We start from the raw sequence: 16,724 nt of genomic DNA on the forward strand, positions 1-16,724 counted from the left end.
AAGAGAGATCTTCAGAGTGAAAGGAAGAAAGATAGAAGTATAAGAGAAAGTAAAAGAAGACATAAACAGAGAGAAAGAAGTACAGAAATTGGTAAGAAACAAGGACAGAAGAAACGAGAAATGAGAAGGAGATAAATATAAGAAAGACTGATAGAGAAGAAAGAAAGAAGGGAAAATGCAATGCACCTTAGTTTAAGTACTTTTAGTGCATAAGAAGTTTTGAACCTGAAGACCAAAGTATAAAACCTCCAAATCTGAATCAGCATCATTTGTAACCTGTTAATGCAGTTAGTTAACACAACCAGGTTATAAATGAATTTCCCTTACTCACTTGCTCTATGTTTCTGTAGAATGACACAGTGACCTCTCGTGCATGTTCCTAACTAACTGAAACAGGAATTCACCTGGTGAACTCGAATCAGTGCTTGTTACTGGTTCCACTACGTTACCAGACTAACTGAATCTCTCAATCTACACAGAGGGACCAAAGGCAAGGACATCAACACGATCAAGTCCCTGAGGGTCCTCCGAGTCCTGCGGCCACTTAAGACCATTAAACGACTGCCCAAGCTAAAGGTACTGTCTTCTACCCTCTGTTATAGCAGCCCGATTAGCATTCAATCAAATATGAATATGTTTGGATTTCTTTATTATTTTCCTTTTTACATAAAATATGTTTATCTGGGTTTCAGATTTGTCACTGAAATGAAAATAAAAAGATGGTTAAAAGGGTGAAATCAATGATAGGGGTACATATGAGGCAGGAGTAGCTCAGTATCAGAAGGTTATCTACTTAGAAATAATGTTTTAAATGTCATTACATGAAGTCCCAGTAGTTTGACTCCGTCAGAATTGGCCTCTCAAGGTTCAGGGCGAATATTAAAGAGTAGTCAAACCAGTTACAAATGCCAGTCTTTATACATTTGGTCACTATAATCACCAGCATCAGTGTGCTTTATCATTAAGCTAATAGCTAAAAATTTAACAACAGTACCCCTAAATATGAGCATGTCTAAATAATATGAGGAAATCTGAGTCCCTGTGATACAACTGGAGGGTGTTAAAGTTTGAAATTTCAAAATTCTACATATGGGCTTGACGATAAAGAATCTCAAGTTCTGTGTAAAGTGTGTCAATTTTGTGTCTGTTTAAATTGATTGAGTGATCAATTGATTGATTGTGACCCTCTTTCAAGGTAAGAACCTGTAAAGTTTCCTCAGATGTACAAATGACAGCTTCTCTCTGATGCGTGACGCCACCTGATCATCCAAAAGTAATGGAACTGACAAAAAGTGATTGGAGAAATGAAAGTGAGATAATTGAGCAGATCAGAGCTGGCAGAGAGACGCTTGGACAGGGCAGCTTGACGGACAGGTTGGTAGAGGAAGAGAGAAATATGCTCAGTCCTTACTCTGGAGACAAAAGCCTCGATAGAGATCACTCATGCAGCAGAATATTCATTGGATGGATGGCAAACATGTCAGTATGGATAGACAAGGCACTTCATCTCACAGAGATCGCAGCACAGGCTGACAGAGGAAAATGGCCGGAGAGAAAGTGACAGGCAGGGACACACATTGGCAGAGGTTATGTAAAGGTGTGTGTTTGGTGCTTGTTTGCAGGACATGATGGATCTGGCTTCAAACAGGGCAGAGTTTGGGTGGAATTTGAAGCAGATTTGAGGCGTAATTAAAAGTCTGAATTAGGGCTGTGTAACATTGCCTAAAATAAAATGTTACACTTTTTTGCCTTTATTGTAGAGATAGGACAGAGAATAGAGTCTGAAGTCAGGGACAGAGAGAGTGGGAAAGGAGACACAGGTTGGATGCAAACCTGGGCCATCCACTGGACGACATCATCCATACGTGGGGCGCATAAACTAACCACTAGGCTACTGGCAGCCCTTCTCAAAACCTTTAATCTGCAGCTAGAATTAAAGCTTGGATTTTGGTTTACATTATTATATATCAATAAAGTGATGTAAAAAAAGTGTGCAGGAGTAAAAAAAGAAAGACACAAATTTAACAAGTTTTTTATGCACAAGTATTCTTCATTCTAATCTGGTTTTATATATTACAACTTTTTGCAGTAGTTTTGTTCATCCCAGTTCAATGTAGGTCTGCTGTAAGGGAAGCTCAAAATTGGCTTCCTGTGATATAAGGTAAAGGAAAGATTAACTGCTGCATTAATGGTAATTTTAATGAAATTCACAACATGATTTGTACTGTGTGAATTTCTCTACCCATCAAATGTTCTTCTGTTTTAAAATAGTGTTGGTACCGATTTGAAAATATAAGTTCAAATTAAATCAGACTCTTTTTTTGTGTGTGTTGATATTTTCCAGGCGGTGTTCGACTGTGTTGTGAACTCTCTGAAGAATGTTCTGAACATCCTCATCGTCTACATGCTCTTCATGTTCATCTTCGCTGTTATCGCTGTACAGCTCTTTAAGGGAAAATTCTTCTACTGCACAGACGAGTCCAAAGCTCTGGAGAAAGACTGCAGGTACACCATCCAAACAAAGCCTTCTTCAGTCTCAATGTCTATGTCATGAAGCTCTATATTAATGTCTTATATCAAAGATATGACTTCTGATTGAGACTTTACATCATAAATCGTCCTTTCACTTGTGAATGTGCCCCCTCCTGTCTCCCTTAGGGGTCAGTTTCTGGACTACGACAAGGATGACGTGGCAGCTAAGCCCAGAGAGTGGAAGAAATATGAGTTTCACTACGACAACGTTCTCTGGGCCTTCTTAACCCTCTTCACTGTCTCCACTGGAGAAGGCTGGCCGATGTAAGTCACTTTTTTCACACATTTAATCATACTTTAAAGGCCGAGTCAGTTGCTTTTTCCTTTAAGTTTAAATATAGACTTATGCAAGAGTAATGCTGCTCACTCATAACTTATGGGCCACCATACATGTGTGGTGGTGACTGTCTGCAGAGAACCTGTCCTCTGCCTGGATTTTGAGGATTTCTGTTTTTTTGATTGACTCGGGATGTTTCCCCCAGCCAATGACAGCGTTCAGGTGAGTTTAGGAGTGGATACAATTGGGGCGCTGGTGGCGCAGTGGAGCAGTGGAGCAGTGGTTAGTGCGCGCGCCCCATGTATGGAGGCCATGGTCCTCCAAGCAGGCGCCACAGGTTCAAATCCCACCTGTGGCTCCTTTCCCGCATGTCATTCCCTACTCTCACTCTCCCTGGTTTCCACCTCTATCCACTGTCCTTTCTCTCCATTAAAGGCACAAAAAGCCCAAAAATAAATCTTAAAAAAAAAGGTGGTTGGACGTGATTCAAACCGGCAAATATGACGTCTGCGGACATAGCCGCAAAGAAATTAAAATTTAATCATAGTGAGTCGAAGCAGCACACAGATTAAGCTCGTTCCAAAACTAGGGTGAACTTTCGGTTGCCTTCACCCACAGACGCAGAGTTGTCCGGCTTTCTGTTGGACTCACTTAGTTAAAGAATGATTTATGGCAGAGCTGTTGTGTTGGACAAGATTAAAATGTTCAAGTTGTGTTGTGTGCCATTGGTCGAGTATTGACTTATTGTTAAATAATGGACCTAATGATTATTGTTCTTAAAACACATTAAGCACACCTTGAGGCCACTAACATAGCACAGCTTATTTCTCCCAGGCTTAATTACTGTGGATTCTCTAAAGATGTAATCAAGGCTCATTGCATAGCTGGCTTCAGTGTCCCACTCTGTGCCTGAGCTAAAGCAGCTCTGCAAATGTATCATCATCATCGACTCTGTCAGGAACAGCTGATGGCTGTCTGCTGTTTTCATTCCTCGTTCTTACTTGAAGATGAAAGTGAATTGTAAAATGTACTGCGCTTGTCATAGTCATCTAAAATCACACTGTCCTAAACAGATAGTGACAGCACAATAATAACATGGGAATACTCTCAAATGCATTTTACATACAAATGACAGTTTATGATTTGGGATACATTAGGATTTCCACTCTCCTCTCTCCATAACCCTGATGACCAATATTACAACTCTTTCCCTTTTCTGCCATTAGTGACACGCATTGCAATTAAGGCATGATAAAATGTAAACAAACAAGAGATACTGAACCGAGGGTACTCAACAAAAAATAAAAAAGCACAAATACAGTGATTGTGAGGGATGAGAGGTGATGTGACTGGACATGCTTGATACCAGCTCCTCTCAGACTCAATGAGAATTTATGATTATGGAGTCCTTCTAATCATACTCTGTTTTCAAGCCTGCCTCTGGATATCAACAAACCGAGGCTTAGGTCCAGTGATGGATGGTAGAGAGTGTTCAGATTTCCAAGTTTATGTCTTGCAAGCGGCAAGTTAGTCATGTGACTGTGCATTGAACCTATAGTACAATGCTTATTCACAGCAGGAGACTCATGAGCACTCATGAACTCAATGGAGACACCTGTCGTAACCTGGGAGCCTTGTGAGCCTTAAACGTCCTCTGTTTAGAGATCACAAGGCTCCTGTTTGTGACTCATTCATTTGTTTAGTCACAGATGTTGAGTGTGAGGATTAAAAGAAAACATCAACAGGAAGGATGAATGGATGTTTTGAAACAAGTTTCCAGGCTGTATTAAGAGGGATGATTTCATTGATATTTCATAAATTTTGCTTTTATAATTCCAAAACTTATTGTAGTTATTTTAGGGAGTTACCTTGGGTAAAGTTCTTCTCCAGGTCTACACTCCCCCCCCCACTACGCTCTGCCAATGAAAGGCATCTGATCCAACCTTCACAACAGGGTCCTAAGACGCTGACTAGACTCTCCTCCTCTGTCGCCCCCCGGTGGTGGAATGAACTTCCAAACTCCATTTGTTCTGCAGAGTCCCTCTGTACCTTTAAGAAAAAGCTAAAGACCCAGCTCTTTCATGAATACCTACTAACTTAATGATGATGGTCTCCATATTATTGATGATGATGATGGTAATGACGATGGTTTTTGTTTGATAACGATGACTTATAAGATGGTTTCTATACTGATTAGAGCTCTCAAGAACTGCCCTCAATGTTGTGCTTTGCCTCTGGTCACTTCCTGTCAGCACCTGTGTGTCCAATCAGACTCAAAGCTGATCGTTTGCTCTTACTGACATTGTTCCCTTTTTTCTAGATCTTTGCTTGTGTTGTTCTTACTCTCTGATGTACGTCGCTTTGGATAAAAGCGTCTGCTAAGTGAATTGTAGAATTGTTGTAGAATTGTAGAACGTTAGAGGTGCACTGATTTGACAGTTCTCTTTGGATAGAAGTCATCTCAGGGAAAGAAAAATTATTATTATTTTGATAATGAAGTTCTCGTTTCAGTTGTTATTTTAAACAAAAGTGCCAACAAATGATAGTTCAAAAGATGTATACTCAGATAGTTTGGTGAAGGGACATTCAATCTCGACCATTTGAGAAATATTTTTGGGGATTTGTTGAAAAAGTGTGACAAAGCCTTTTCCTCCAAAAAGGGTCCTGAAGCACTCTGTGGACGCCACCTACGAGGACCAGGGCCCCAACCCAGGCTTCCGCATGGAGACCTCCATCTTCTATGTGGTCTACTTCGTGGTGTTCCCCTTCTTCTTTGTCAACATTTTTGTGGCTTTAATCATCATCACCTTCCAGGAGCAGGGAGACAAGGCCATGTCGGAGTGCAGCCTGGAGAAAAATGAGGTTTGAGAGTGGGGAAAATGATGCAAGTTCTTGTTTTCTTTCTCCTGGAAAATAATGACCCCCTCCCCTCCACGCTACAATAACACATACTGATTGTTTCTGCAGGGACACTAGTTTCTGAAAGTGTCTCTGTTATCACAAATGTTTAATTCATCAAGTAAGCATAGCACATGCTGATCCACTTCGTAACATCACTGCAAGACACATTAGATCCAACATGACAGAACAAAGTTCTCAAAAAGAAGACGAGAGGGGGTGTTGTCTCAACTCTCTTCATCTCCACTTCATAGAGACTTAGTTAGAATCAAGCCGATTTTGTAAAGTATTGGATAGATATCAGAGAGCTCCAATTTGTAGTCTCATCTTTTAATATTAAGAAAATCCTCTTGTGGCGAGCCATCTGTCTTTCATTTTTTCAAATTTGTTTTTTTCCAGCCCCTTTCTCCCCTTTATGATGAAAAGGTGTGAAGTTGTAACAGAGAGGATCCATGCAATGTCTGTTTTTGTTTTGTCTTTTCGTCTCACAGAGGGCTTGTATTGACTTTGCCATCAACGCTAAGCCGCTAACGAGATACATGCCAGAGAACAAGCAGTCCTTCCAGTACAAGATGTGGAAGTTTGTGGTGTCGCCTCCCTTTGAGTACGCCATTATGACTCTAATCGCCCTCAACACAGTCGTGCTGATGATGAAGGTCAGTGATTATTCCTGCTAATGAGGCAAAGTGCCATATCCTCTCACTTACCTCTCAGCAAGAGAAAAAATGTTTTTTTTGCTCAGTGATACTTCTGCAGTTCTCACTAACAGCAAACTGCTGAAAGATTAAAGCCAATTTCAGAAGCTTCTCCCATGAATCTGCACCAATAAATAATTTAGATCTCAAGGCAGAGATACAATTCCAGAGACAACACTGGTCTAGCCTTGAGACATGATTGGCAATTAAAAGTGAATCACCACCACCAGCACACCCCTGTGTCACCAAACAGTGCTTTCTGCTATCAGAGAAGAGTGCTCGTGTTCCTGTATTCATGTGCTCCAAAGAGAAAATCTCTGAGTTATTAAACTGCCTGTTTGTGTAATAATGCCGGCTGGTGCCAGAGAAGAGCTCTTTGTGGTTTCATTTACATAATTCAATATTTCTAATGTTACTATCCTTGTCAGATTGTGACCACAATATATGAAAAGAGACAGCTTGAAAAGCTTTTGTATACATTTAATGAGGAACATAACATAATTTAAGCCAAGCCTTGCTTTGACAGCACTGACTGGCCGTACATACTTATGTGCCTAAGTTTTCAAGTGGAATGAAACTTATTTGTTTTGATATTTTCTCAGGTTTACTGTGGTCATCATACCTGGCTTGTTAGCACATTGTGTGTTCATCGTACAGTTATTTATCTGTCAGCCAGTGCACATGAGTCAGGATTGTTGTTGGCTGTTCCCCACAGAGAGACAGTAGTGACGAGGAGACGTGTTATTTTAAGTTACTCATTATGTGTCGTTCATCCCCCGCTGAGATTTGGGTGAGCGGTTGGTAAGTTTGCTATGTTCATCAAGTTCTCTTAACGTCTTTAATGTGATTAATAAACTCTGGTCTGAAAGCTTATTATTATAGGTAATTCAGCAGCTAATGAATTAGCCACGCGTAGAAATTGTATAGCTTTGATAATTCTCCATCACTAACCTCTAGTCCTAATATGATCCCTCCTGTCTCCAGAAAAACAATATCGCAGCAGCCAGTATGCCAAACTAAAGGCTACGTCCATTATTTATACAGTCTATGTTTCAGACTTAATGTCAGGAGTGTAATGAAACAAAAATAAACCATTAATTACCAAGAGCGACTTCGATTTAATTTAATACTTAATACATGAAAAGTTCCTCCATCCTGTGTCTACTCGGATGCTGTTCAGTGAGTTCAGTTCTGCTTTCGGTGGCCAGAAGTTATAGTACCATGTTATTGCATCTGAGGTGTTACATGAACACATACAAGGACGGATCATTTTGTTCTTAATCACCTGCCATTTTCACCGTGGGAACTCACAGTTCCTACCCAAAGTGGAGAGGATAAAAATATATATGTATAACTGGGATTTACAAAAGCCTGTTCACCTTTTAGCCATCGTACTGGAGCTCATACGAGCAATCAAATATAACCTGCCGGCCTCGCTTTTTAGCTGCATTTACACTCTAAGTGTTCAGTATGGTAAAGCTATCACATCTACTCGTGATGGAAGAGGCTAAATGTGCAATAAATGTGGTAAAGAATGCAGCTTTTTGATACATATTGTGTTTATTTTGAATATCTTTCACCTTATTAATATGCAGTGTTTGTCTTGCCTTCTGTCTTCAGTTCTACGGAGCTCCAGACCTGTACGAGTCCATGCTGAAATACTTGAACATCCTCTTCACAGCCCTCTTCACACTGGAGTGCATCCTCAAAATGATTGCCTTCGGTCCACTGGTGAGCTGTGAAGACCATATGCTGCTCTGTACTCTGCAAACACCAGACAATTATTCACTGTTGTATTGATTCTGTTTACACCAATGAGAGTGAATCTTTCCTTTGATATGCAGATCAGACAGAAAGAAAATCAGACTGACAGCGGCTTCCTCATCACACTGCTCTCAGTGTGCGTGTAATGCTCAATTAATTAAAAGATGTGCTTGTAAATGTTAAACAAGAGTTTTCTTGTTTTTTTAGTGTCAGGATTTACAGACTTACAGGGTGTTTCTAACCAAGAGGCATGGTCAGATTTAGACAAATGTGGAAGGATGTCTATTAATTTAATTTGTGTAAAGGCACATAAAAGTGTACACCAGAGGATGTATGGCACGCCACAAAGCAGTCAAAAAGAAGAGTTAAAGTCTAAAATTGAAGCTCAAGGACGGGAGACAAGTAACAAAAAGAAGGGAAGAATGGAAGAGTGCTCAGGAGGAATAAATCTCCCCCAACATGGTGCCGTGCCGTCTGGCCTGCAGCGAGGCATTTCATCTCTGGCTCCGTTCCATTTACCAGGCCCATTTATTAAATGGCTTTTCTCACACACCACTTGCCTCCACCTGTTTAGCTGTTAAGCCCAGACGGATGGGCTCACATCTCCTGGTATAAACACTCGGCTGTTGCATCTCTTCAGTCTGCAGCTGTAGGGCCTCAGGAGCTGGATGATTGACCAGTCTGAGGAGAGATCCAGACTGTACACAGCAGCTCAACATTTAGTTTATGCGCGAGTGTGTCAGCATTTGTGCATCGGCAGTGTTTATGCACATATAGATTCATGTGTGTACAAACTATGGGAATGTTTCTTGTGTCCACCTGCAGTTCAACATATCAAATGTCTTGAAATCAAACCAAATGCTCAATTGAAATTTACAGAAATGTTTGCACAGATTAGTTCCTGTATAGGTTCTGTTAACTTGTTTTTTACAAAGATATTTAATTTGAATAGCACTATAGTGATTTAATGACTGTTTACGTTTTTATATATATAAATTAACCGTAAGAAAGATAAAAAGCTCTGGGTTTGGACTACAGATAAATTGACGACCCAGGTAACTGACCTGCAGTGGTTGAAGCGATTTGCATTCAGAAAAATGTGTGGCAAACTCAGAAAAATGCATTTTCAAAAACATGTTCAAAACGGGGGGAGAGGTGTTGCAAAAGCTGAAACAACTACATCAAATGCTCCGCAAATACTTTACCAATGTAAAGTCACGTCAAGAACACAAAAGCAACACAAAAACTCTGCAATCGTCTTTGTCTTTTAGAACTACCTGAAAGCCGCCTGGAATGTGTTTGACTTTGTGACTGTACTTGGAAGCATCACAGACATCGTGGTCACAGAGGTTAAGGTAAGAGCCATGCTGTACCATCATGACTGTATGTAATGTGTCACTACATGAATATCAGGCTTTAGTGCATCAGCTGCTACACTTGTTGCACCCTAACTCAATGCACCATTATTGCAAATTGACTTAAAGTCCACATGAAACAGAACTTTGAGAGTATCAAACTGCTGTGTCGTATTTATTCCCACCTTCAATGGGATAGAACCAATCACAAGATAGAAGTGGGACATTCCCTTAGGATGACTTTTATTGAATCGTTAGCTTCGACTAAGATTCTTTTTGGTCGAAAAAAATGAGTAAACGCCCCTGAGTGCAGGATGAGACATCAGACATTTGAAACATTTTACAGGAAGAGAAAATACAGTTGGTTTAATGGAAAAACACTCGGATAAGGCTTTATTGAAATATTTTTGGCAGATAAACGCACATGTCACACAGGACTGCTTTTCATTTGATGGGGACTTAATGTCAAATGTAATGCTTTTGATAAAAAGTATATAGTAATATAAGTTACTACTGTGTAGGTTTGCTAGAAATGTTTACTTTTTTTGATCATTTAATGTTTTTTTTGTGTAATCTACCTAAAGTCAGAAAATGTTCAATGCTAGTTCATCAGGAGGAAGTCTTTGAACACTTTCCATGCTGCTCTCTCACAGATCTCTGATGTCCACTCAAAATCTTAGCAAACAATCTGAGAGAAAACAACTGAAATCAATGCACAAAACAAAGGCAACCACAGGGTTACAAGTGGAGCCAGACTACATTTAAAGTTAGAAGCGTTTAGCTTCCTCTGTCAAATCAACTGAGCTGAGAAAAGGACAAAAGGATGTGACCGTGTCGATGGCTGGGGCTCATTATTGTCGCTTTCTGTGTTGCAAAGTCGAGTCTTTCTATTTGTGTGACTTTCTTTTCCTGCGATCATTAGCTTTCTTTTACTTTCTCTTGTCTCTCTGGCTTTCCTCCCCTGTTGTTTTTTTTTCTCTTTCCATCTTCTGCTGTGTCTCTGCTGGCGCCTGTGCCCTCACTCTGCCCCTTCTGTCACATGTGACACCTCTAGACGGTAAGTGGCTTTTCTTGTCTGCTGCTGATTATGTCAATCCCCCCGTCAGTGTCTTTTCTTCTCTCCCAAAGTCCACCTACTGAATCCTCTGTGTGATATGATATAATACCTATTAAACTGTGACACAATCATCATGAGCTATTTCAGCTGCATAAGAGCTAAGGTTAAATTTAACGCTGCAAAGAAACATTTTCATGAGTGTAATTAAGTTGCATGAAGAGCCAATGTAGGGTCTTTAAATGGCAACAAAGCCTTGTAGTAAGATGAGTGCAACAGCATGAATAGCTATATATTTATATATTCCTATATTTAAATGATAAACTGCTAGTCTTTATCACTTTCCCTTTCAAGGAAACTTTAAAGTAAAAAGAAAACACAGACTTTAACGTGAATAATCCAGACCTTTCTGTTCTGGGGGCTTGGTAGAGGGCTTTTGGTTTTATCTGAAAATCTGTTCTGTAAAGTCGCATAGTAAGCCTTTAAGATTGTGTCAGGTATTTTTTTTTCAACAATCCTATTAACTCTGTTTTATTCAGATGTCTCACAGAATCTATTTTCTCTCCCAGGACAAGATGATCAACCTGAGTTTCCTGAGGCTTTTCAGAGCTGCGCGGCTGATCAAGCTGCTGCGGCAGGGCTACACCATCCGCATCCTGCTGTGGACCTTTGTTCAGTCCTTCAAGGTGAGTTTGGACACACAGTGGCCACAATTTGCCCCAGAACGTGTGTGTAAAACATAAAACTAAACTTGATTAACATAGCAAGCTTCAAAATAATTAATTAACACTGGCAACAAACAAAAAGTGTTTTGCAGAAATGAATGAAATTATTTTTTTTCAGAGGTCCAGGTGTTGATTTATTCAATAGAGATTCAGTGCAAAATATTACAAAAAGGTGGATTTATAGTTTGATTAAAAGTCAAACAGTGGAATAAAAAACCAAAAAGCAGGCAGAGACCCACTGCAGACTTCTAAACATAGCAGCTCTCGGCAGACAGCAGTTCAGATTTTCACACAATGCTGCTTTGCTCTCTAAATCCCCCAGGACGAGTTGAGTTAAATGCGGAGCGCTGGGCTGCAGCCGAGGGAATTTATGGCTGGTTTAATGTCAGTGGTGAGAGCTTTTAAGTCCAATGAAAATGGACAGTATCTGCAGAGTGTTAAAAGGTGGCTATTTAATTACAACATATGTTCTCCTCCTCCCCTCAGTGATATAAATAGCTGGTTAAAAGAATCGATCCTGCAGGTCAGGTTGGCTTCTGGACTTCTTAAATAAGACTGTAAAATCTTACAAGGGAGCCAGTGTTGTGTGGAGAATGGGATTTGTTAGGGTATATGTAAGTGTCTGTGTATAACAGAGAGGAGTTCATGTGCAGAAACCTGGTCTAACATGATCCGTTTTTGTTTATGTCTCTGCTTTCAGGCTTTGCCTTACGTCTGCCTGCTCATTGCAATGCTCTTCTTCATTTATGCCATCATTGGAATGCAGGTGAGTTGTCACACGACCATGTTTTCTTCAGTTAGTGACAGGTGATCCCCCAAAGTGTGGATGGTTAACCCAAAGTTCCTGCTATACACTCTAATGGTACCGCTGAACATGACTGTTTTAACCTTTACAAGTACACTAAATGAACTAATGATGGTGCTGGGTTGACAGTCTTTTTACACTTCTTTTAAAAGTTTTGTTTTACGCTTGTAAGTGTGGGAAACTACTACACTGTTATTATAAGTACACTGGTGTCACAATGGTTGTGTCACACAACATTATCTATGATCATAAAGTAGGTATCAGAATGATCATATTTCATCTTATCATTTGTGTTTTAAGTAGGGCTGGGACTCTTTGGGTGTCTCACAATTCGAGTATATTCTGGTTCTTGGGGTCACTATTCCATTCAGGATCTATTTTAGAATCAAAACGATTCTGGATTCATGATTCAAAGTCTATTTTTTGATTTAGTACATACTGCAGGATCTACTCCAGTCACTGATTAGCAAGAAAAATAATCGATTTTTGGAAGTTATCAATTGATTCAAAATCTCAGAAGAGTAGAATTTTGATTTTTACATAAATCGATTTTTTTTCCCACCTCTAGTTTTAAGGTTTGTGTGCGTTGATGTTGTGATGGTGAATGAAGGGACTCAACTATCAGCAGTGCATAGGAACTGTTATTGCTCCAGTGGAGAGTCATAAGGGTGGAGGACAATAAAAGTAAGATGGGTGAAACATCAGTGTAACACAACAAAACTTCAATTTTCATTACCATGTTCCAACAATACACATAAAATTATAACATCAGTCAATCCATTTTTTTCTGTATCGCCAATTCATTACAAATGTTATCTCAAGACACTATACAAAAGAGCAGGTTAAAGACCTTACTCTTTGTTATATTATCTACAAAGACCAAACATTCATCCATCATGAACACAGCACATAGCAACATTTAGTAAAGTTACAGTGACAAGGAAAAACGTCGCAGAAACCTTGAGCAGAACCAGACTCATGTCCAAGCTATGCTAAACTGTTCTGTGATGTGTCCTCAATTATGATACAAAACTCTGCCTTGAACATTGCCACCTCTGGAAAAGTCCCAGTGAAAATATTTCTCATGTATTTCTTTGCAAACCATACATGCATTGCTTGGCTATTGCCTCTGGTTGCATCGTATCATACAGGTTTTTCACTTAATTAATTTTTATAATATGAAGGATTGCCTGTTTTGATTCATTTTATACTTTCATAGTGTTTGGGCTGAAGAAGTGCTTGCTGTTGTTCTATAGGGTCAAGATGTTTGATACATACATATTTGACTGCTGTCAAAGGTCTCCTGGGTCCAGCAGCCAGTGTTGATAGGCCAGCAGGAGGGACATGCTGAGGGGCAGATAAATATTTCAAAAGAGACCTCTGGGTTTTTTTTACTTTGCTCACAGTAGGTCATCACAAGATCCATACGTGTTTCACTTCTGGTCTTTCTCTACATTTTATTTCATTTAAAATCAATGAAAATGTAATTGGCTTGGAGTTGAAGATAAAAACAGGATTAATCATACACATAAACTGGGTGATTATAACAGATAACATTCTACACACAAACAACAGAGCAGCCGTTTGCTTAATAAACAAACAGCAGTCATCAGATTCATGGTCTAAAGTTGCTAAATGCTGATTGGTGCACATATGTGACATCACAATTTCCTGCAGAGCCCTGCCCACTTCACACGTGTTTATTAAGTACAGAGAAAAAAGGAAAATAGGGATGCATGTTATGCTTTTTTCTAGCCTGAAAATTATGCACAACTGTAAAAAAAAAAAGGCAGATGGATTTGTGGGAAAAGCAATTCAAGTTGATATCATGCTGTCTTCCTTTATAACTGTAAAAATAACAACAACAAAAGCAACATGATGTCACAGTGAAGAGTTTGCTCTGTGGGACAAATCATCTGGCTCTTCTTCTCTTTGACTCGAGTATCTTTTTCTTCACCGTGGTGTATAACAATGAAAGTCATTATATAGCTGCATATCAGACATTCATACACTGATACCAACATCCATTGAAACAACTGTTACAGGATAATATAACTGATTATGATATATAACTTGCATCCCTCGAAAAATATGGAACTATTTCTTGTGAACAAAGGTTTCTAGCTTAGTAGCAAAAATGTGCTAAGAGTATAAAAGCTGAATTAGAAAACATAGTATCAGGGCTTTATAAGACACTGGTATAGAATTAGATATACTTTATTGATTGGGAAATTACATTTTTACACTCTGTTATTGAGTCATGCTACACACACATAGGCTGAAATACACACACATGCACAAACAGGACCCTATGGACATGCACTGATGGAGAGATCTCAGAGTGAGGTGGGGGTGGGGGGGGGGGGGGGGGGGCTAGCACTCCTGAGCTGTGAGGGGGTTCAGTGCCTTGCTTAAGCGCTCCTCAGCAGTGCTCAGGCACCTCTTCAGCTACCAGACTCGAGATTTGGTCCAGCACCAGGACTTAAATCGGCGACCCTCTGGTTCCTAACCCAAGTCCTTACAGACTGAGCTACATCCCGTGTTAAACTGTGTACTTGAGGGTTTTGCAGAACTATGTTGTTGTCTCTGTACCATGTTAAGTCCATTAGTCCGTTATAACAATAGAGCAGAGTAGAGCTTTAAATTTGAGTTTTTGCATGTGATAAACACCAGCTGCTCTCCTGCTGCCTTAGGTGTTTGGAAACATTGAGCTGAATGAGGACACAGCAATTTATCACCACAACAATTTCCAGACCTTTTTCCAGGCCTTGACCCTTCTCTTCAGGTAATCCTATCTATAATATTCATATATAATATAAAGGGAATAATAAAGAGATAATTTTATATAATAATATAAAAACAATCAAATGCCTACTGATGACACTAAGCCTTGTTTCTGATTATGTTTAGCAGTGTTAACATTCAATTTATGTTCATGTGCGTGTGTTTGTGTGTGTACTTGTGATTTGTGTGTTTCAGGAGTGCAACAGGAGAGGCGTGGCATGAGATCATGTTAGCATGTCTGAGTAACCGACGGTGTGATTCGCTCTCAGGAACTGTGGGGAAAGAGTGTGGTAGTGACTTTGCCTACTTCTACTTTGTCTCCTTCATCTTCCTCTGCTCCTTCCTGGTCAGTACGATGATGTTCTCATACTTTGTTCTCACTGACACACACTCACTGACTTGACCTATGAAGTCTCCTAAGTCTGCATGTAGCCCAGCACCTACTCGCTTGTACTTTCTTGAAGTTCTTCACACTTGTATACAGTACATGATGCCCTGAATTGAAGCCTACAAGAATCAAAAGGTTGTCAGTTTTTCTGGTCAAGTCAGGTTTATTTCTATAGCACATTTCAGCAACAAGACAAATCAAAGTGCTTCACACAAGACATCAAAAGCATCACGACAAAAGGTAAAAAAATAAAATAAACATTACAATAGAAAATTTCAAGATAACTCAAACAAACCATTAACAATCACAGAGAAGATCAAATGTGAAAATATTAAATACAGTTTAAAATAGTAAGACCCAGAAGAAATACAGAAATATGACATGTTCAGGGAAAAATAAAGAAAATACAAAATATATAAATAACCTCACATTTTTAATAGTGATGATATCTGCTCTGCACGCCTTTCAATGTGATATTGCTCTGCAGAGTCTTATCTTCCTGACTGACACAGATTCACCTGCTGGTCTTGTATAATTGAGATTGACTTAGGCTCACAGTTTGCTCCATTGTGGTTTAATGAAACCCTGTTTGCAGCTTATAGTGAAAAAAAGCACTGCTTAGATGATTCTGCCTGCTTCAGGGAGAATACATGGAAAGAAAAGGCTGAAGGGGCGTGTTCATGTGACTGAATCCTTCAAGTAAAGGGGAAATGTTTAATTTTGAAATGTGTTTTAAAGTCTCACCTCTGTTCTAATACTATTTATTGATTTGATAAATGCAGTTATCTAAATAAATGAGCATCAATTGTTGCAAACAACAGCATCATAGTCAATGCTGTTACAAAGGAAATTGAGTTTAAAATCATTAAGTTAACAAAAACTACCAAGATTTTCCTTTAAATAGATCTACAAACATTTCATCACCTAAATCATTTTGACTATTGACTATTATTTAAATCTAAAGAAACATTTATGGAACATTTATTTTTTATATTTTTGTTGTTGTTCTATTGAACATATATTATTACTAAATGTTGATTTAATCTACTAACTTTTGTTTTCATTCACTAGATGTTGAACCTCTTTGTTGCTGTCATCATGGACAACTTTGAGTATCTGACCAGAGATGCCTCCATCCTGGGGCCTCATCACCTCGATGAATTCATCCGCGTGTGGGCAGAGTACGACCCTTCTGCCTGGTAAGTGTTCCTGCTGTTCTTTGACCTTACAGCAGCTACAGTATAGACCCCGGGATGTCATCCACTTTCCATGTCAATGAGGAAGGGATTAGTTTTTCGTAGAGAGGTGGATTGGGAAACAGGAAACTCGAATGAGTTTCTGAGCTCCAGCTGGATGACTCTGTGATGGAAAATCCCATTTCAGCGTTGAATTTGGGTGAATGACATTAAACCGGAGCCCACAGTTGGTTTATGCTGTGGTCGAGCCC

At 39.4% G+C, this 16,724-nt stretch overlaps 1 protein-coding gene across 1 annotated transcript in view; it reads left to right on the forward strand.

Moving 5' to 3' along the window:
* The window catches only part of cacna1bb (calcium channel, voltage-dependent, N type, alpha 1B subunit, b), a 154,661-nt gene that overhangs the window by 116,142 nt on the left and 21,795 nt on the right, over window positions 1-16,724 (forward strand). Inside the window, exons 25-36 of the mRNA XM_061061635.1 lie at window positions 480-576; window positions 2,345-2,505; window positions 2,659-2,796; window positions 5,470-5,671; window positions 6,199-6,363; window positions 8,023-8,133; window positions 9,438-9,521; window positions 11,145-11,261; window positions 12,001-12,066; window positions 14,799-14,890; window positions 15,085-15,235; window positions 16,349-16,476. Coding sequence (XP_060917618.1) covers window positions 480-576; window positions 2,345-2,505; window positions 2,659-2,796; window positions 5,470-5,671; window positions 6,199-6,363; window positions 8,023-8,133; window positions 9,438-9,521; window positions 11,145-11,261; window positions 12,001-12,066; window positions 14,799-14,890; window positions 15,085-15,235; window positions 16,349-16,476 — 1,512 coding nt within the window. The remainder of the gene's footprint in view (window positions 1-479; window positions 577-2,344; window positions 2,506-2,658; window positions 2,797-5,469; window positions 5,672-6,198; window positions 6,364-8,022; window positions 8,134-9,437; window positions 9,522-11,144; window positions 11,262-12,000; window positions 12,067-14,798; window positions 14,891-15,084; window positions 15,236-16,348; window positions 16,477-16,724) is intronic.

The sequence above is a fragment of the Labrus mixtus genome, chromosome 17, assembly GCF_963584025.1.
Source record: "Labrus mixtus chromosome 17, fLabMix1.1, whole genome shotgun sequence".
NCBI classification, from domain to species: domain Eukaryota; kingdom Metazoa; phylum Chordata; class Actinopteri; order Labriformes; family Labridae; genus Labrus; species Labrus mixtus.